This window comes from Cyrtonyx montezumae, unplaced genomic scaffold (genome assembly GCF_038088225.1).
Source record: "Cyrtonyx montezumae isolate F1298 unplaced genomic scaffold, pur_monq_1.0 scaffold_2, whole genome shotgun sequence".
In the NCBI taxonomy this organism is placed as follows: domain Eukaryota; kingdom Metazoa; phylum Chordata; class Aves; order Galliformes; family Odontophoridae; genus Cyrtonyx; species Cyrtonyx montezumae.
The window spans coordinates 47,512,137-47,533,416 of NW_027071936.1; the positions used below are offsets into that span (position 1 = coordinate 47,512,137).

Sequence of the window (21,280 nt, forward strand, 5' to 3'; positions counted from 1 at the left end):
CTGTGTGGTTTGTGTTTTTGGACTAGGAACTGGGGTACAGCTATGTGGAGCTGAATGCCAGTGACACTCGAAGTAAGAGCAGCCTAAAGGAAGTAGTCGCTGAGTCGCTGAACAACACCAGCATCAAAGACTTCTGTTCTGGTATGTCTGTTGTTTGAAGGAGGACTTGCTATAGTCCAGCTGCAGGAGGCATGGAGCTGCCTTACTGCACAGTGATGTTAGGAATTGAGTGTGCTCATCATGTGGAACTGATCAGGCTCAAATAAGAATGACTTAATTTAATAAAGCTGTGCTAATTCATCCTCAACACAGGATTAAATGCTGTTATTAAGAGGATAAATTGTTGATCAGCACAAACTACTGAAGGGCTCTGCAGTTGCTCTTCTGTTGCTGAAGGCTCAATTCTTTGGGAGATGACACAGGTTACAGACAGCTCTATTCTGTGAACATAAACTCCATATCAGCGTGTTGGCAGAGCAAGGACAAAAGGTTCATCACTGCTTCAGTTGTCTGGGTTGGGCTTTCGTGTTGTGTAAAGCTTTGGGTAAAAGTCTAAGCAAGACCCTATTTTATTCCCATAGGAATAAAATATTGTACTGCAATCTCATTTTGTTGTCCATATTCATTTTCAGGCACATCCTCATCAGTTAGCGAGAAGCATGTATTGATCATGGATGAAGTGGATGGTATGGCAGGCAATGAAGACAGAGGAGGGATTCAGGTGAACTGCTACAGTTATTAGCTAATGCCATTGCAGAGTGCATGCCGTGTTTCATGCCAGTCTGTTGTCCTCAGCCGTGGGTCACTGTCCCTCCAGAGTATGGTTCATGTGAGCTGTTTTAGAGATCTGTCTTTGTGTAAGATACAGGTATTTACCTCACATGATCTGAAATTGAACTGAATTTCACCTCTGTTAGAACAAAGAGTGCTTCCGTAGCTTAAGCTGAATCTCTGGGGCTGAGCTATTTGGGCAGGGAACGGTCGATCTTCTTACTTCTGCTTCCTCACTGCTCGTGGCAGGGAATAGTTGAGGATGGGTGCTCCCTCTGGGCACAGGCTGGGTCAGCCTGGTCTTTGGTTAGACATTGGTACTGGTGGAGCTCAAAGGAATAACAAGCAGGAAAAGTAGGAAAAGGGGCAACATTTTCAGTATGGAAATAGTTACAGCAAGGAGCTAGTTTATGGACTCGAATCTGAAAAGGATCTGAGTTAAGGCAAGAACTAATACTGCTTGTTATGACATCTTAAGCATTCTCATCTTGTGAGGTACTTGATGCAGTTGTTATGTGTTTGAATCACAGGAGCTGATTGGTTTGATTAGACACACAAAGATACCCATCATCTGTATGTGCAACGATCGGAACCACCCGAAAATTCGTTCCTTGGTCCACTATTGTTTTGATCTTCGTTTTCAGAGACCACGTCTAGAACAGATTAAGGTAAAGATGGCTGCATGGCTTGCTCTGAATTCCCAGCAGCAATCTGTCTCCATGTGGTGCAGTTCACACAGAACTGGAAAACATCACTTTGAAACTCAGCGGGTCCACTCACTGAGTAACTGTGCTTTCCTGAATGGGGGTGTCTGTTTCTCTGGGAGGAAAGACTCAAGTGTCTCAAAGCCATTCAGATTTAGACATCCATCTTAAATAGATCCAAAGATTATTATTATTTTTTTTTTAATGATCTCATTATTTTTTTTCATACCTGACAAGGGCTGACTTGTGTATTCACAAAGAAAACAGTTTAAATTATACTTAATTCAAAAAAAAAAGGAAAAAAAAAAAAAAACCCTCAGCATATTGATAAAGTGCTCCGTGAGGGAAAGCACTGGCAGGAGTTCTGGTGACAGCTTCTCAGAGAACTGTGTGTGTTACAGGGCGCCATGATGTCTATTGCATTTAAAGAAGGTTTAAAAATTCCACCACCTGCTATGAATGAGATAATCCTGGCTGCAAATCAAGACATCCGACAGGTCAGTGCCATTTCAGCAATAGTGTGAGTTTAGGTATAGGGATTAGGCTTTTTTTTTCCTGCTGAAGTCGAATTCAGGTGTTCTTAAGCTACTGATTTGTCACTCTTGTTTCCTAGGTTTTGCATAATCTCAATATGTGGTGTGCCAAAGATAAATCACTGACTTACGACGAGGCCAAAGCAGATGCCAGCAGAGCCAAAAAGGATATCAAACTGGTATGTGTAAAAGATGGGACTGGGACTGGCTCTGACTGCGATATTCTGCTACAGTCACTGGGCTTTGTAAGCATCTTCTGAAGAAAGGCAGCACTAGCCTGGATGTGCAAGGCACTGCCAAATGTTTTGAGTACGTGTCAGACTTGCCATGCGTAACGGGACAGGGGTTAATCCTGCACTGACATATTCTGATGTGCTGCCTTCTAAGTAAGGCATGTACTTCTCGTACTTCTCATTTTCATTGCTGTCTTTGGGAGAGAACTGTTTTCATCTTAAACTTCCTCAAAACTGGCAAGGCAGTATTGAAAAGGCGCATTTAAAAGTACAGCACTGGACACTGAGCTTGTGCTGATGAGTCCAGATCCCTTGTGTACAATCACTACAGTGATTCTCCTGGCACTGTGCTGAGGGTTGGTTTGTTTGACTCCTGACCCCGTTCTTGAAATGCCTTTATTGTTCAGGGCCCTTTCGACGTCGTCCGGAAGGTTTTTGCTGCTGGAGAGGAGGCTTCTCGGATGTCTCTTATAGACAAATCAGATCTCTTCTTCCATGACTACTCCCTAGCACCTCTCTTTGTCCAAGAGAACTATGTGCATGTGAAACCTGCTGCTGCTGGGTGAGTGATGCCACACCCTCAGTTCATGTAGAATTTCATGAGTAAGGTTAAGATTAAAACCTGTCTAAATATACTGTGCTTTGTAACACAATCAACTGCTTTTCTTTTTCTCCTTCCCCAGAGGAGATCTAAAGAAACACTTGATGCTCTTGAGTAGAGCTGCTGATAGCATATGTGATGGTGATCTGGTAGACAAACAGATTCGTAGCAAGCAGAACTGGAACCTTCTACCAACACAGGTGAGCACTCAGCACTTATTCTGTGTGCTTCAGGATGCAGTGGACAAAGCTCAGACCTCAAAATGTGGGTGTAATTTTATGACAATAGTTTGTGCTTTATGTAGTACTCTTCTGTTCTGCTGGGGAGTAGAGCAGCTTCTATAGTCGCATGGCTGAAGCCATGCTATATTATGAAACAGTCTGCTAAACACTGAAAAAACTTAGAACCTTCTTTATAACTGTACAGACCTAAAGTTACGTTGGCATTTGTGTGTGCCACAGGGCTACTGGTCTTCATTTGTGTGTGAAGGGCCACAACTGGCATTGGAGCACCTACCATACCACACATTGGAGTCTAACTGAGGTCTAACATCTTTTAGAAGCTGTGCTCTCTCGAGGTGTCTCCTGTACCACATCCACCTCCTGCAGATGATAGTGGTTGTTAGTATGAAGTCAGCTGTCACTGTGACTGCACTCCAAACTGGAGAGACAAATCATTTAAAAAGAATGGAGGTTTTGAAAAACTTGTCATTTCACAGGTATTTTACACCATGGTAACAAATAGGGTGGTACAGGAGGTGAAGCTGTAATCTAAAAGGGATAAATAGAAACAAGCAGCCGAGCTCCTCTTCAGGTGAGCTGTTTGCAGAGTGGAGCTGTCTCTGTCACTCACCCACTAATAGTGCAACGTGCTGAGGAGTATGTGTGGGTGGCAGTGAGCATAAATCTGTCGTGTTTAACGTTTCACATGTGTTATTTTTTCAGGCTATTTATTCAAGCGTTCTTCCTGGGGAGCTGATGAGAGGTTACATGTCCCAGTTTCCTGTCTTTCCCAGCTGGCTGGGGAAATTCTCATCCACGGGCAAACATGAACGCACCATCCAAGAACTGGCAATGCACATGAGTCTCAGGTATTACTGATACTTCTGGTCTATAGCAGCAGGGACATCTGGTTCTGTAGCTCATCACCTGCCTGTAACTTCAAGCTGTCCTTGCTACGATCTTAAATGTATATTCTAGGAATGTCCCCGCAGACTGTTGCTGATGCTTGTTTTATCACTACTCTGGACAGCAGTCAGACTGAGGACATGTAGTGGTGGTGCATCTTTTTAAAATTTTTTGTTCCTTTTTTAAGTTAAGAGTCATTTCCCTGAACACTTCAGTTTTGGAGTGCTGAATACCTCCCATCAGGTTTTCCCTAATCCAAGTACGACAAAAGAAGTGGTACGGCTCTGCTTGCAGTTAACGCTTCAGGCAGCTGAGTTTCCATTTGCTGAGAGCCCACCTCCGGGCTGTGTTTAGAAAAGAGCTGTGCTGAGCCGTGCACATTTACTCCTCTCTTTCAATCTGATGAAGAACCCAGGCGTGCAAGAGGACGGTCAATATGGAATATTTGTCTCATCTGCGTGACGCGCTTGTCCAGCCGCTGAGAGACATGGGAGCAGATGGTGTGCGAGATGCGATAGCGTTCATGGACTCCTACTGCCTGATGAAAGAAGACATTGAAAACATAATGGAAATAAGCATGTGGGGAGGTAAACCCAGTCCTTTTTCAAAGCTGGATCCCAAGGTAAGATTTACTAGTACATTTTTTCCTTATCTTACGCTTTCTAAGGAAATCTTACAGTGATAGTTCTGCTATGGATGTGCTGCTGAAGATGCAAATGCTTCATCTTATTAACTCTGATTTAATTGAATGTGGAAATCCTTAGCAGTTCAGCTGAGAGACATCCCGCTAAGGGAACAGGCTGTGCAGCCTGAGTTGTTCTAGAGGTAGGCTGAGCCCGTGCACTGGGCTGTGCTGAGTGAAAGGTGGCCACACACAAAATGCATACTGTAGTTAATGTACATAAGTAACAGTACCTGTTTGCTTTAAAAAAATATTTTTATTAAAACATTATAGGTTCATGGGTTCACAAGGTTGGAAAGGACCTACAAGATCATCTAGTCCAACCATCCTCCTATCACCATCCCTACCCACTGAACTACTAAATCAAATCCCTTAGCACCTCATCTAAACGCTTCTTGAACAGCGCTAGGGACGATGCCTCAACCACCTCCCTAGGTCAGGCACTGGAATGGCCTGCCACTCTTTCAGAGAAAAAAAAAATTTAAAAAATAAGCAGTAATAACATAAAACCAGTGGGCTATTTGATTTTTTTTTTTGTGTGTGTGTGAAACTAATGCATTCTTAGTGAGTTCTCAGTGTGGCGTTGGGTTTTTGATGAAATGTCACCCTTGCCATACTTGGTCCTCGTGACAGTTGTTCATGAGTGCTGCAGTGCCAGAGAGCAATGATTAGAATAAGGCATGATTTCTCAAGTGAGGGAGATTTTTCTCAGGTGGGACTTCTTATAAGAAGTCCCATAAAGAAAAAACTCCTCGAGTTGAACGTCTGCTTGCAACTCTGTGCATTGCCTACGTAGATTTGCAGGTGAGGTATTTATGTCAGTGAAGATGAGGTTGCAGTTACACCAAAGAGCAGGTTGGAGAAGCTGATGCTCAGTGTTCCACTCCCCCTGCCAGGTCAAAGCGGCCTTCACCCGTGCGTACAACAGGGAGGTGCATCTCACTCCATATTCCCTTCATACTGTGAAGACGTTGAGACGGCAGTCGGGATCCATGGGCACCTCTGAACCGAGCGAAGAACTGAATGTGGAAGAGGTCCCATCTGATGAGGACGAGCAAGATACTGTTGAAAGTGATGCGATGATCAAGGTGAGTTAGCTTCCTTCCCATCACGCTGCCACACACAACTGTTTTCCCAGGAGTCGTGTAAAACCAAACCAAAACCGGAGTAGATTTTGAATGTGGTGTCTCTTAAACCTTTCAGTTCTTGACTGGTAGTAGTATAAAAAACCTGATTTATTTTCATCCGTTTTTGAATGTTGGACCACAGTGAGACATCTCTGTAACACATTAAATAGTGTATATACATAGCAGAAATGTTGCTCGTGTCCTTACAGGCAGCAGCCAGCAAAGCTCCCTGCACTGACTGCTCAGCCTGGGAACGGTGATGATGTCTGTACTCCATTGCACTTCACACAGTGATACCTGAAAGGGAAGGGGAGTGAGGCTCTTCCCCCTGCTCCTTTTTTTTTTTTTTTTACCTCCTTTTTAATTCATTGCATTTCACTTAAGCTTTTTGCCAGGTTTTTTTTCCAGGTATTTGCTCTTTGTATTTTAAACTCTCCCTCTCTATTCTCTTTGTAGCAAAAAAAGGTGAAGTCTTCCAAGCTGCCAAAAAGAGAGAAAAATGAAGAAACAACAAAAAAGGAAGGTAAAAGAAAAGAGAAGTCAAGACATTAAATGAAATAATCTTGCTCTGGCTGTAGCTTTGTCTGTCTAACTTCTGTCAGGGCCAGGACACGGATCTGGTGGTAGAGAACCAGTGCTTTGAGAATGCTCCTCTTATAGAGGTGGTGTAGCTCCTGCAGTGTCACACTGGGCAGAGCTATACTCACCCAGCATGCTGTTCCAAGCCATAACTACTCCTGTACAGAGTGCGGGTGCGATGCGTGGGTAGCTGGGGTTTATGCTGAGTCCTCACAGGACTGGCTCTTTTAATAAATGCTCTGTTATTACGTGCTGAAATCTTGTAAATAGTAAATCCAATCTGCATATTTGTACATTATAGCAATGAAGCAGTGTATAGAATTACAATAAAATTTGTTTCGCATGAGGTGTGCTCCTGACTGGGGTTCTGGCTTTCCTGCAGCTGAGGCTCTGTTTCTTTAATTGGCCCAGTGTTTTATAGCTGCAATCAAAGCCAGAACAATACCTAAAGAATTCAGAACTGTAACAGAAACTAAAATGATGAAAGCTCAGAACCAATGCTGACTATGTGAACACAAGGTGCAAATGAAGCAAAAGCAATACTCTGTATACTTGAGGGTGAGTAAGTGTTAAATCTGCACCTCAGCTACCTGAGGGATCAAGATGCAGCCTTGGACATTAAACTCTTGAACACTGAGCTTTCCTTGCTGGGAAACACTGCTGCTGCCTTCTCAAATGAGCCCAAATTGAAAAAACCAAAACCCCACAACCTCAGCAACTGAAACCACAGAGCCCTGCAGAAGCAGGCTGTACGCACCTGAACTTAGTGCTCCGTGTCTTGTTGTTTGAGGTACTGTGTGCAGTCATTTATTTTCTTAAGATGAACGACGTTAATTCTTTCAGAACACATTGGACATATGTTTTCAGTCTGTAACATGCTGTTTTAAAAGAAGAAGGGCAACAAGTCAAAGGATGCTTGTAACACTACCAGACAAAGTCCTGTAACATATCCAGTGTAAGAAATAAAGGCCGGAGCAGCAGATGCTTCTGGCTGGGTGGAGAAAAGGTGAGTTCTGTTGTTAACTTTTCTTTTTTAACGTTTGAGAGCGAGCCCCTAGAGGAAGGCTGCTGCTCTCAGAGTGGGCATGAGAGAACTGCAGCAGAGCACCACCAAAGCAGCTGGCACTAGAACACGAGGAGTTTCTAAGTGATGATGGCCGTGCTGTTAGTCTGCACCCAGTGCTGTGTGCACGTCCCTATTCCGGTGGCTGCTGCTGGGCTGGTTCTCTTGAAAGTGATGCTCTGAAGTGCGTCATGAATGGACACTGGAACCCTTCATAGGAAAACCATCCCAACTTACTTCTTGAATTCCGAATAGAGGGCGGGAAAGTCGCAGTGTGGGCAGACGGCCCAGTCCTCCCGTACCATGTGTCGGCCCTGCACACAAGAGGAAGCAGTCATCCCAGGGCAGCTACTCACCCTGCTCCACCTGCCAGTGATGCTTCTGTCTGGGACCGGGGAAAGGTCTCAGCACCTGAGTTCTACAGATGTTCAGGAATGAGAGAACTCACAGTGTTATTTTGCTCACTGTGTAAACTCTGTAACTAGAAAAGGAGCTCCAAATGAGAACCAAGGTTTTCATTATGATTTGTGTTTTTTTTTTTTTTTATATAAGCTGAAGAATGAGAGTATCACTTTAAAAATTAATTTAGTGTGGCAATTCCATACTGCCCCTGAGGATGTGTGTTAGAAAGAGATGATTATAAGTTTGCTGAGGTTTTTGGTGATGTGTAAAGTTCAAAAAATGCCATCGAAGCCACGTTAGCTGAGCCCAGCAGCATGCGTGTGACTCTGAGTGGGTGAACGCAGTGGGTGAGCTGAAACAGAACTTTTTTTTCTTTAAATTTTTGTTCCCCATTTGATTTTGATGCAGAAAATTCGTATGTACCATGGTTAACACTGTAAAGCACAGCAGTGCCTTGAACTGCATTTAACAATTTATGCTCTAAAGCATTATGCAACAGTGGCTTGTTTTGATGCTTTCAAAAGATAAGAGAAAAATGCTGCAGTCCTGATGACGTTACTGTGATGTAAAGGAACAATAACCAAGAGACAGCTTCAGTATGTCAAAGGAAATGAATATACATGTACACAGACCTTGTATTCTGCTAAGCTGATGGAATAAAAAAACAGTTTAAAAAGCTATTACTATCTTTGTAAGGCAGATGCTTTAGTTTTAATATTAAAAGAATGTTAACTCTGTTATCTGACTCCTGCTTCAGTAAATCTGTACCTATCCTGTAATTCTGGTGTGACAGATCACTTCAGCCTTGCAGAAGCGAAATGTCTGTGCACAGGAGCTAACCACAGCGTGAGGACTTGGAAATGGCAGTGCTGAGATGCACGGCTCTCTCACAGGGAAATGTGCTCCGTACCTTTTCAACAGCCTCCAGAGAATCCCCAGACAGAAACACTGGGGCTTCTCGTTTGTAAGGCACGGTAACACTGAGCCCAGTACTGAACCACTTCTTAACAGGGGGTTTCACTGGCTCGCTAACAGCTTGGAAAAAACAGCCCAGCCTTGGCTTGACCCTAAGAAGCAAACTGAAGATGGAAGAAGGAAAAAAAGCAGCTTTGTGTTCATTCCTGCGGCGCAGAATTGGCACTCACCGTCGCGATGCAGTAGGGCAAGCTGTTTTTACAGCTGGGACATAAGAGCTCGCACTCCGGGAGCTGGAACGCACAGTAGGGACAGGCTGTTGTGGGCTCCTCTGCCTCAGCTTTGTCTGGGTGCCTGGGAGGAAGAGACATGCGTGAATAAAAACTCAAGCACTTTGAACTTGAACACAGATGTCTCAACAGTGCTTTTGATGCCTGGCCGCTGTTCGAAAGCGTGGATCACCGCAGCTCACCTGACCATGGCTTCTATTTTCTTTTTGTATTTGAGATCTATTTTGTTTCGATTCTCAGGTCGCATCAGCACGGCAGCAAAAGTGAAGGCTGAATTCTTCAGTCCTGCTCTGTGACACTCAATTACTGTCGAAGTCAAAATTGGCACAATGTCTGCAACAGAGCGACCCGACAGCAATATTTATGTACTAATATTAACATTTAAAACCTTTGAGCTAATACAGCACTGATGAAAGACAGTCGAGGGGCTCTCTGTGGAGGTTCACTATTGGGGAAGCACCCCAGGCACCTCCCAATGAGGACTCAGCACAGCCTACTCAGTCATGCTGCGAGTACTCACGCGATGGGAACTTGCTGATGTTGTTGGCCACGCGTATAAGCATACGCGCTCCCTTCATGTGGTCGCCACGTTTCACGTGAATCTGGAATACAACAAACACACCCAAATAAGCACCCTGGAGACACAGCATCTCCCGGCGCTCAGACAGCTTACACCTGGGCTCTGCTGTACAGCCTACATGGCAGTGCCCTTCGTGACTACACAGCACCCACACACACACTGGAGTAAACCACGCCGCATGTACAGAAACCCATTTTCTCAATTCCTTACCTTCACTAAAATATAGCTGTGTAGAATCATGAGGTTTGTAGCCATCTCAGAGGGAATTTTGATCTTCTGGGTCTTCAGTTCTGAATACATACTGAAAAGAACATCGTGTGCATTTCGGTAGTTTCCTTAAAAAGAAACAACACTGAAGTGTGATTTCTTTCCTTGCTAACAATTTCTTGACTGACAACACGTGAGGAAGCTGAACATGAAGCTGTGCTGATTCCTAAAGCAACACTCCCGTGTGACAGTTTCTTTGCAAAGTCATGAGCAGCTGTTCATCACAGGATCCTATGACCAGAACCCAAACCTTTCATGGAGCTAATTTAAATGTGAACGTTAATTTGCAGCATTATACAGCTTCCAGATTTGTGCCCGTGGGTGTCTGCAAACCACACAGCCCATTCGCTCCTCAACGCAGCTGGACTGGAACTGCTGTAACTGTGTGACACAGCACAAGCAGTCATAACATCATGTGAGTATTACACGGCAAACAAAGCTGTAGAGGAAATGGCAAACCTGAAGTATGTACACCAAACAGTAAAGACTGAAACACAGTTTTAAATGGATTTGTAAGGAAAAGTTTGGCCAAACATACTGGTGAAAACTTCAACATCAAACTTGCTGAAATCTGAAGGAAGAGGGGAAAATCCTCTGTGTGCCTCTGCAGAGGAAACAGTTGCTGCAGAACTGGTGATCTTATTGAGGAAAAACACAGTGCTTATTTTGACACTGTTGCTGAGCACGTCTGTACAGCCAGGGAATATGAACTGCAACATGGGACACTCCGTTTTAGATAGATGTTCTCAGATTCAAATGAATATGAATTCAAATGAATAATTAAACCCTTGAGCCCATACATTTCCTGCTTACATTATTAGCACTAATGCTTAATTTACTGCTGTGGCACACTGGGACACCTCACTTGTCAAGGCCCCAGCCCGTTGCTAAGGGTTCATCTGTGAATGTTCATCTCCATGGGCATTACTGTCCTCCAGGTTCCTGAGGCTGCTGCTTTTCCTCCACAGATATATATATATTTTTAACTTATTTGAGATGAGAAGGAAGCAGTGTTTTGGCAGGACTGTTGCCATGGCAAAAGCAGCTAGCACAGGAGATGGTTATTTTGCTTCCAGCCCTGTCCCTTCTTATTTCTTTTTTTCTGTTTCTAACCTGAGGTGAAAACAAGGCTTAGGCACACTAGTTTCTATGGCACAGCCCATCTCCTTTGCACATCTACAGAAAGCTTAAATGTGCAAAGACTGAAGGATCAGAATCCAAGCTGGAAACTCTGTGGTTTAACTGCAATTCTAAGATCTGTTACACAGAGAAGCTTCAAGCCGTCTCCACTGGTAAGTTTACCTGAATAAAAAGAATGCCATCATGTTCCGTGATTCTACTTACTTCCAAGCACTTCACGTGCAGTGACAAGTCCCCATCTTTTCACAAAAGCTATTTCAAGTTCAAAGCTAAATGAATGTAATCAAAAGCTTCGTATTTACCAAACAGTAAGGCTGTACACCATAGGCTTTAAGGCATAATTGATATCGATAATGGCAGCACTGTGAGGCCACAGGCTCATCACGTATGTTGTCCTGTCAGAAAAACCTGACTTACCTGAACACTGCTCTTCCCTGGCGATTATTATAGCAGTTCTGGAAGCTTCTCTGTATTGCTTCAGTGCCATGTACAAGCGGAACAGGTACTTAGCGTCCTAATTAAGTAATACAAAAGCCATTAATACCGGTAAATGCCAAGCGTAGTGTTCCCTTCCTCCTCTCCCCACGGTGCCCTCTTTGAGGCCCTGAGCTGGGGCAGAGTGGCTGAGCTGCCACAACTGCTGGTGGAGAACCAGCACCTGGGGCAGGTGCCTCCTGTGGTGGCAGAAAGGAAGCAAGGGACTCCAAACTCTCAACGAGGTCACTGCGTTATGGCTCTAGGTGCACACATTGTGAACGAGGGCCAGGACAGCTCCAAGAACTGAAAGTAAAGGGGGCAATAACATCTCTAATTTGCTACACTATGTACTGTTGATACGTTGTGGAACGCAAGAATGGGAAATGCAGGAAAGGGTTCACCAAGCAAACACAATGTGTATTTTATGTTAAAACCATATCAACATTCTTTATGAATAATTACTTGTGCTGTTCTCTGTATGGCCTTTGCATGTAAGTCTCAAACACAGTGCAAAAAAAAAAAAGAAAAAAGGAATAAAGAAAGAAATCCGAGGGAAAAAGAAACGTGAAAGGTATAAAGGCATTGCCCAATAAAGATGACTGCAAAGATTGATTGCTTATCCAAGATGCAGGAAACAAAGAAACAAAACAAAAGAGAAGAAAAACCACAGAGATAAAAGGCAAGAGAGAAGGACCGGTATGCAGAAAGCGTAAGGGTGAGTCCAATTCTTCTCCTTAACTTCCCTTATGAGGCAAAACATGAAGTGACCAAAAGTAATTAACTTTAAATGATGGTGGAACAGAATTTTAAACAACAGTTTGAAGTTGGAACATTGTAAGAACTGTATTTAAACAGCACTGAAACAGTTATCTGGATAAGAAACAAATGCAACTGAATGTATCAGTGGGTATTGTTTGTCCTGAGTTCCCTGAGCAGGGTCACAAGATGATGCTGGGTGGGATGTGGGGTCATTTTTCCCCGTTCCCAACACCTCCTGCTGTGGGCACAGTGTCTGCTCTTCCCCTGTAGGGCTGTTCCTCTCCCTGTGCTCCTGCCCGGGACAGAGCAGCTGCCTCACACAGAACTGCCATGCCCTTTGCTGCATCTTAAAGAAGATATTTCAGCAACCAACTAATGCTAATTTCAGATAGCTATTATTTTAACTTAGTTTTGCTTTCTAAAACGCTCGTGCCTAGAAAACACGCACAGACAAACAGCAGAACTTTGCTACTTAATGCTTCCTGGGAAGTTCTAAAACACACATGACGAAAGAAGAATCTCAGCATGTTCAAGTTCACCAATACAAAAGGTGACATAGTAACACATCACTATGGATGCTACGGTGCTGCACGAGAACCCCATGAAGCTGTTGGCTGAGGAGAGCACCCAGGCAGCTCAGGGTGAATGTCTGATGCAAAGATCAGTGCTGAACGAATTAGCAAGTTTCTGCTGCTTGGCTGCTTCAATTTCACTCTTACTCTCAGCTCTACAAGAACACCACCACAGAAAAGCTGCTATTCTCTAATGCCAAACCCCCTTCCTCGGTAACTCTAGAAGCACCAGCTCTGTAATGGTGTAATAAGGAGAAGGGACAATGGATATCTAGGTCGGCTTTTTAAACCAATAGTTAGGATTTGATAAAGTAAAACCATGCTACTCACAGAGAGATAATGGCAGATTGGATTAAAGCGTTTAGAAGAACAAGAAAGAGCTTTTAAATAAGGAAAAAGCCCTGCACTGAATTTCAAAGCAATGTTAAATACAGTAATTACAGCATGCACATGACTGCTGAGTATTTTCTACAGTCTTCAGAACCATGTCACCACGGGGACCGCAGCAGCCCGCTTCCCTTAGCCGGCCCTACGCACTCCCGTTTGCCACCAGGGGCTGTGCTGCTGCCAACAGGACGCAGAAGGGCGTGACAGGCGCTGCCCGACCACCCTGCAGTGAAGCACATTGTAAGACAGCCACCAGTGGGCTAACTGATACAACAGCTAACTTCTGTCTCTTGCTCAGTGTGAGCATTAATTTGGATCTCCTCTGCTGATTCCGTAGTGTTTAGAGAAAGATCACTGTATCTCAGAGGCTTTCCTATCTTTCTGAAGCGGAAGCTACTGCGTGAAATGACACACAGAATGATCCTACGGGCCTTACAGAGTCCCTTGTGTCTCCCAAAATTTTTAGGATAAAACAGGCTCAAATGATCTCGTAGTACAGCAACAGATCACAACAGCAGTGATGAAAATACAGTACCTTAGGTATGCCATCATTCTCTCCCGTAAGATAATCTATCAGCTCATTTTTTAGGGCTTCATCTTTTGCCTGTCCCACCTATTAAATAAAGACAGAAGAAATCACCAGGATCTGAAGGAGGAAAGAAAGATACTGACAACATCAGGAGACTTTTTAGAAACAACTGCAGCTAGATGTATTTTTCAACTGATGCTAGGGAAACACCACAGTACTGAAAGTAACCTTGGAAAGATAAGGAATATTCTGTTTTATCAACATTACTTACTGTTTCAATTGCCATTTCAATAGACAAGTTATCTTCTGTGCTTGAACTTTTCAGAAAGTGCTTTAATGCCTAAAATGGAGTAGAAAAAAAGAGTTTCATTTGAAATACATGAAATTAACATTTTTCCCATTTTTACCAAGTTGTTTCTCTCTGTCTTTTGACAGAAAAAATGGCACAACATATACTTATCCTGGCTGTACTTTATAGCCATATGTGCTATACAGGTAATGGCTGCTGTTACTCCTGTATGAAAGAGTCAAGTCTTTGCTAAATCCTGGTGTATACCTTCATTTAATTGTGGTTAATGTGGCATTAGAAGCCTCCTTAGCTGCAGCTGGAAGAGCAGCCACTTGTGATGGCTGCAATTTGCAAAAATCAGGACTTTTTTTTAGCACACATTCAGTACTCAGGAGTCAAGCACCTAGCAAGCACCAGCTGACAGACTCACTTGTCAACTGACACACTTCCTTCTCAAAAATCTGTTTAAGTTGGGGTATGCAACACCACTGAACAAGCTACCTCTACGACAACTAAGTCTTCACTGGTCAAGCAAATATGCTATAAACAAATTTTACCCATGTTTCCACCACTTAGAGATTCATAGAGGGCAGTGTGATAATCCATCTGCAGCCTCTACCACTCTGAAAAGCTTATCTGCAGGACAGCGATAATCCATAGAAGCCCATCATAAATACAGAGAGCTTACTAACACCTTTTTATATCATTTAAGACAGATAAAAAAAAATCTACAAGTGAACTTGATTTGGAAGAACAGTTTTTCACCAGTTTCCAGCAACAGTCAACCTTCATTGCTCTTTCATTTAAGTACTGACCCGTCCATACTGGCCACACAATAAGAAAAATTTTCCCGCCTGAAAATGCTGCTTTTCTCCTTCAAAATACAGTGCAACGCTCTGATAGTCTTCATTGCTGGTACTCTCAGAACCTGCAAGAGAGAGAAGGCCACGATAACATGACATTGCAAATCAACAAGTTGGCCACTGAGTGACTTGATGGCCTGAGGTACAGGTCAGCTTCTCTGCAGGGCCCTCTTTAATCTCCTGCTGTAACAACAGGAGGCCAAGAATGGCCTCTGGGAAAAGAAAAAAAAAAAGAATGGACAAGAGGCACAAGTAAGAAAAGAGCTGGAACCATTACAAAAGGAAAAGAGGTAATAAAATTCAGTTGCACTAGTACAATTCTCAGTTTCAGAAAGGTAATACCAAATAAATCAAGGTCAAGGAGATTTCTCACCTGACACGCAGGAAACAGTCCTGACAAACCCTTTACCTCTGTGGATAAGCAGAAAGAGCTCTAACACAGCCAAGGTTTTGAAAACACCTGAGCTGAAGGTGAAACACAGCTTATAGACCTGAATAGGAAACAGGATGCCAAATCTGTCAGTGATGACTGAAAACAAGAAATGGAAAGTGCTGGGAAACTAAACCACACATCCCTTGTCTTATCACTTCAATTTGGTCTAAGTACAAGTACTGTGAAATGTACTGCGAGCGAAGTATTGAACTGGAATACTCACTGATGACATCAGCATAAATCTCCATCTTGTTGTGCTGTTGAGCTAATGTGAAAGCTTCGTTATTGCACTTGGACATGACCAGAAACTGGATGGCAGAACCATAGTCACCAAGCTGCAGGAAGAATCTAGTCGGAATGAACAGATTAATACCTTAGTTAGGTAACACAGTGAATTCTCCAAACATTAAGAAACACACCATATTTTGTGTCATGTAAGTATGATGTATTTCTCATTTATTTTGTATCTACATATTTTATCTTTTAAATAGATTACTATAAATAGGTTACTAAAATTAACTTACTATAAATAACACAGCATGGCAAACTTTGACCATTGTCTAAACTTACTACTTCATGTTAATCTCATTTTCAGCTGAAGAGTTAAAAAGAAATAAAGCAGTAGCTGCTTAGTTGTCCAAATTTCAAAGAACTCAAATCGCAATAGCCAAGCTCTAGCAACTGAGTCTGATACACTAGCATGCTTCACCAACTTCCAACAGGTTTGATCTCTTTCCTGCTTTTAAAACTCTAACTGTCCATCTCATAAGCTGTAAGTTCAATAAAAACTGATACACCAGAACATTCTTCCTGAAAGAATATGAAAATTGTGTACAACAATAGATTCTACTGTGGTCTGCATAGCTGCATCTAGAAAATCACTAACTTAGACAACGCAATCACAATTTAAGAGTGATACATTACTGAAGTAGAATAGAAAGCTAATGCAAGATTGAGCTAAGTTATGGGATGTATTAAGTATGTGTTCAAGGAAATATATACTCTACAAGCTTATAGGATTTCTTCCTATTTACTGCACTGAGCACAATTTCATGCTCTGGCAACAACACAGAAGAAACAGTTAACAGCTCTCAAAGCGATTAACTTTTTAATCTATACGTATATTACCTGGCCACCATCTTTGCTCCATCGAGAGATTGGGTTTCTCTCACAATACTAACGGCCCTTTCGGGATTATTAAGGTGATCCAAACACAGTCGGATTACACTGTCCCACTGCTTTGCGTTCTCATAAGCTACCACAGCTTCCTTGTACCTGAAAAATAACAACTCCACAACAGTTCTTCTTATTTCCAAATGACTCTTTTCCGTATGGTATGAAAGAAACACACGGCATTTTACTTCTGAGAGGTTATTCTGTGACAGCTTCTCAGTTTGCAGAGAATAGGCACCATCCAAACTGCTCATAACTAGTTGCACAATTTCAAAAATGAGACTTCACTTTCTGTCCTGTAAATGAGTTCAATTTCTCATTCTCTCACTATACAATTAACACAAATAGCATTTTCTAGTTTCATCAATCCCAGAATTTAGCCCTGACTATCTCACCTTATAAGCCATCATTATTCTGAAGTGTATTTCCTCACCAGCTGTGAACTAAATTTTAGAATTAAAATTTTGTGATTATTGGCTGAAATGATAAAGGACCAAAACAGCCAACAATTTCGCTTCCTTCAATGCCTTCCAAGAGCAGTTATTAAGATATAACAGTAATTTGCTTCCAGGTCAAAAAAATTTCTGCCATGATTATTTCAATTTTGAAGGGCCTTAAAAATCACAGCTTTATGAAAGGAGTTGTCAGAAACAAGCTGACCTTCAATACTCCAAAAAGTGGAACGTTGCATTGCTGCAGCTCCTTAAAACCTTCAGCATTTTTTGTTAAAATGACATCAACATTTAGATGGGAAAGAATCACTAAAACTATGTCTTTGATACCAGTGGTAGCTCCTCAGACTATGTTTAAAATATTTATGCTTACATATTTCAGAATCCCTTTTCATAAGCATGTTTTATGCAAAATTTGAAGTCTGTCTTTTAGTGTATTTTATAGAAATAGAACATGTCATAAATAACAACATATTTTGTGAGTGCAGATAAATGTGCAAACACACCTGCCATCTGCTTCTTTGGCCTTTGCATACTGTAGGTGAATCTTTGGAGACGAAACGTGAGGAAGAAGTTCACCAACCTTTGCCCTAGAAAGACATGTAAGAAATATTTCAGGTTTCAAATTTTCTCTAGTAGAACAGGCATGTTTCATATCAATACTGAAAAGGAGGTTAAAAAAAAAAAGGAAAGTATTTGAACACAGTGTATTTAGCTTTGAAGGCACTTTAATACTTTCAAAGAGCTGTGCCTTATAGTTGGAAATAGAATGAGAAGTAACTGCTTCACAAGCACACAGGCTTAAAGAGCACAGTCTTCTCTTTTTCATTTGAGATTCATTGAGCATTAGAAGTGCCATTTTTTGTCTCCTTTAAAAAATGATTCTCCAGTTCATCTACAAAATTCAGGGATTTGATTTAGTGGTTTAGTGGGTAGGGATGGTGTTAGGAGGATGGTTGGACTAGATGATCTTGTAGGTCCTTTCCAACCTAATGTACCTATGAACCTACAGAAGCTGCACAGTATTATAACTGGACCTGACAGACTGAGCAAGAGTAGAAAGGAAACCAGTGTTGGCTCAGTTGTACTGTCTCGTGCAGAGGACTCCAGGCAATTAGAAGCAGATCCTCTGAATGACAACATCCAACAGAGCAGAGCACGTGTGAGGCCAAAGAGAGGCTGGTCCTAAACCTACACTCTGCCTAGAAGGCAGAGCACTCCCCTAAGACTTCAGGAGACCTGAACTTACTCCTGCTCCAAGAAACAAAACTTACCCCTCCCAACTTCCACATCAAGTCTGTCATTATACATAAGCTACTCTTATTTAACGAAGTGTTCCCCTCTTCCACCCCAATGCTGCTAATACAGTTCTACAGTGGGGTACATTTTTATATCGTAAATGAGCATAATATTCCAGCCTAATTTTTAGAGCACTTGCGTGAAAGAGAGGGGATCTTTCTGATCTCTGCTTTATTCAGTTCCTGTTATTAAAATAGCATAAAATGTAATTAGATAATAATTAAGACTTAGAATCTCTCCATAAAATTGTACTTCTCCACTGTAAACTTCCACTTTCCACTATAAAAAGATGTACTGCACATAATGTTAGCTGTTTTGGCAGCTCATAGATATAGACTCCATCTGAACCAGCAAATGAGGACAATTTCCAATGGTCTGAATATTCAAAGTCTTAACTATTTGATCACCAACAAAATTTAGCAAACTTCAGAGAAACCACATGAATTAAATGACCAAATCCAGATGCACGCACACCCACATGTGCAAAGAGTTGAAACTACAGGTAACACAACACAAAACCAGGAAAAAAAAAAGAAAAAAACCCAACCACACAAAGGAAGACCCTATCCCACTTTCAGTAAGAGGCTGTATTTACACCAGCATAAGCTTCTAAGAGGTGAATGCCCGGGGAAAGGAGCCACAAAACCAATGAAACAAAATTCCCAAAGACTTTAGCAGACTGTTCTTTTCCGAAGAGCACCACATCAGGTCCTCTGTTTCAACAAGCAGAGCACCTCCCTGCAACCTGCACTTACCAGTTCTTACTCCGGATGTATACCGACGCTGCCTTGTCGTAATATTGTCCCTTCTCATACAGCTGAGCAGCTTCTGAAAATTGCTGTAATATTGAAAATCACTGTAATATCATTTGTTAATTATGATTACAAATAAGTACCTTCATGAATTCACATATTCAACCTCAGGCATTATTAACTTGTTTGAATACCTTCATGCTCTCCAGAATAGCTCCACAGTCTCTTTTTAGCAACCTACTGGGATGCTTCATGGCTTGGTTCACACCCTGACGGATATCTCCCATTCGAATGGACATCTGAGCTGCTCCAGCAAGGCAAGCTTCATCGTGCTCCTGGTACTAGCAACCAAAAGGAAAGAAACAACATTGCGGACTGGAAATTGCAGTTCATAAAAGCCACAGTAACAAAACACTGATTCAAATTAACAAAACATTACACGGATTTGGTGCAATCAATTTTTGTCTAGAAATTCTTGCTCAGCTTCAGCTAGCAAGTTACTAGTTTACTAGTTAAGAAGAACTCAGCTTATTTTTTTTCCCCTCAAACTTCGTGGTCTTTTATTTGTACATTTCACTTACAAGATCTGTGCAGGCCAAGCATACAGAGCACATGTTTCTACAGATGGCTCAGTACTACTCCATTCTTTCCTTCAAAGCCAACAGTAGAGAAAAAGAAGGAAACATCATGCTTGTAAGCTCACTTTTTTTTTTTTTTTAAAGATGGTAAAGTCACTGACACTTTATAAAGCTGGATGGCTCAAATCCAGAAAACATTGCTATTTCCTTTATTAAATTCCCCTATTATAATTTCAAAATAGGTATTTTGCAAATATTAAGGAAAATAATGTCTGAATAATGGAGCACCTACTGAATTGTCTGTTTTGCAATGCAATCCTACTCTGTCCTTACGCAGAAAAAAGTTCAGCAAAGAATAATCAAAGAAATAATGAGGACTTTTGCTTTAACAATGAAATCCTACCAACATTACCCACAGTATTTGCACATCTACTATGAAACTGCTCAAACTAAGTCTCATTTTGCTATTCTAAAACAATGTCAGCAATGCTTTACAAGCAGAGAAAGCATCATGCTGTGTATTAAAAATAAAAGTGGCACATAAAGGATCACTATCACCAAAGCAATACTTCTGTAGGTTTAGAGCTGAAATCTAAAATGGAATTCAAATTAGTCTGAAACAAAACACTTGAAAGCGCAGTGTATGATACCATACATGCTATCATTACTAGAAATGAAATACCTTACTGTCCCCGGTGATTCCCTTCTCATAATGTGCCAGAGCGTTAATATAATCGCCCCTGAAAAAAATTGGAAATTATACAGAACAAGTTTAGATTGGAAGAGACAGTTACCTTCCTACCATGACAGTTCTTTCAGACAGATTACACACGTATCTGTTTTGCCTAAGACATGAAAACTGCAGATTAGGATGAGAAGTATACAAGAGAAGGAATTACATAGTATGTTGTGGTGTTTCCCTTTATTCCTTTATTAAGCTATTCATCAAAAGGCAAATCTGTCTATCAATTCCTTTACACCGAGACAAATTCCCTGGTAGACAGGTACAGAATACCCACGTATGCAGTATAACTCAATAATTTCATCTCTACTTCCACACATATTGCTGGAAAATAAACCAATCTACTTTATTTATTTATTTATTTAAGTACATTCACAACAAAAATTGCAGATGGTCTCCTTGCTTCGGTTGCCTCAGTTCCCTGCTGACTGTGACCAACAAGCATCCTCCAACAGTTGTGGGGGTATTACAGAAATTGGAATTCTATATAGAGCTTTTCCCCTCCGGTTAGATGTTAAACTGATTGAGTTTAATCTGCGGAGCCACACACAGACATAATACCACAGCAAATGGATAATAATTCTCTCTTTTGGTGACTGACAGCCTTGGAATTGGACACTCTTCTATCTATCTAAAATGTAAGAATGTGAAGGCTCTTGAGTGATGAAGGAAAGACAGGCAAAAGGCTCTGTTTAACGCAGAAGCCTTAAATGCTGGGAATTTTCTCCATTTTCCAAACACTCACATGCAACAAAGTACTTACTTAGTGGATCACATAACATAGTGGAACTACCATTCAAAAAGAACACAGACGTACTGTAATTAATGAAAAGTCACTATTCTTTGCTAATTTATGCCTCTAGCATGAAGCATTCATACAAAACTAATCTTCTGGGTCTACAGCTGCAAAAACTGATGACTCAGCAATGCAGCTTAGCTATCTCAGATGGAGCATCAGAAA

The 21,280-nt window shown here is 41.7% G+C and overlaps 2 protein-coding genes across 4 annotated transcripts in view; one reads left to right on the top strand and one right to left on the bottom strand.

Moving 5' to 3' along the window:
* RFC1 (replication factor C subunit 1) overlaps positions 1-7,097 on the top strand; it is a 33,076-nt gene extending 25,979 nt beyond the window's left edge. Inside the window, exons 15-26 of one of the 2 annotated variants that reach the window (XM_065737111.1) lie at positions 27-141; positions 633-721; positions 1,302-1,439; positions 1,877-1,972; positions 2,089-2,187; positions 2,649-2,803; positions 2,925-3,042; positions 3,787-3,932; positions 4,378-4,591; positions 5,548-5,739; positions 6,235-6,301; positions 6,827-7,097. In XM_065737111.1, the coding sequence (XP_065593183.1) occupies positions 27-141; positions 633-721; positions 1,302-1,439; positions 1,877-1,972; positions 2,089-2,187; positions 2,649-2,803; positions 2,925-3,042; positions 3,787-3,932; positions 4,378-4,591; positions 5,548-5,739; positions 6,235-6,301; positions 6,827-6,861 (1,464 nt within the window). In that variant the 3' untranslated portion in view covers positions 6,862-7,097. Of the gene's footprint in view, positions 1-26; positions 142-632; positions 722-1,301; positions 1,440-1,876; positions 1,973-2,088; positions 2,188-2,648; positions 2,804-2,924; positions 3,043-3,786; positions 3,933-4,377; positions 4,592-5,547; positions 5,740-6,234; positions 6,752-6,826 lie in introns of those variants that run through there. The other variant, XM_065737112.1, reaches the window with a different exon arrangement.
* A 2-nt stretch (positions 7,098-7,099) lies between these two features.
* WDR19 (WD repeat domain 19) overlaps positions 7,100-21,280 on the bottom strand; it is a 30,725-nt gene continuing 16,544 nt past the window's right edge. The window contains exons 20-35 of one of the 2 annotated variants that reach the window (XM_065737110.1): positions 20,260-20,317; positions 19,194-19,334; positions 19,003-19,085; positions 17,455-17,538; positions 16,452-16,598; positions 15,547-15,671; positions 14,843-14,955; positions 14,010-14,078; positions 13,745-13,822; positions 11,432-11,528; positions 9,818-9,942; positions 9,548-9,629; positions 9,210-9,360; positions 8,968-9,091; positions 7,658-7,734; positions 7,100-7,235 (exon numbers count right to left, since the gene is read on the bottom strand). In XM_065737110.1, coding sequence (XP_065593182.1) covers positions 7,121-7,235; positions 7,658-7,734; positions 8,968-9,091; positions 9,210-9,360; positions 9,548-9,629; positions 9,818-9,942; positions 11,432-11,528; positions 13,745-13,822; positions 14,010-14,078; positions 14,843-14,955; positions 15,547-15,671; positions 16,452-16,598; positions 17,455-17,538; positions 19,003-19,085; positions 19,194-19,334; positions 20,260-20,317 — 1,669 coding nt within the window. In that variant the 3' untranslated portion in view covers positions 7,100-7,120. Of the gene's footprint in view, positions 7,236-7,657; positions 7,735-8,967; positions 9,092-9,209; positions 9,361-9,547; positions 9,630-9,817; positions 9,943-11,431; positions 11,529-13,744; positions 13,823-14,009; positions 14,079-14,842; positions 14,956-15,546; positions 15,672-16,451; positions 16,599-17,454; positions 17,539-19,002; positions 19,086-19,193; positions 19,341-20,259; positions 20,318-21,280 lie in introns of both variants that reach the window. The other variant, XM_065737109.1, reaches the window with a different exon arrangement.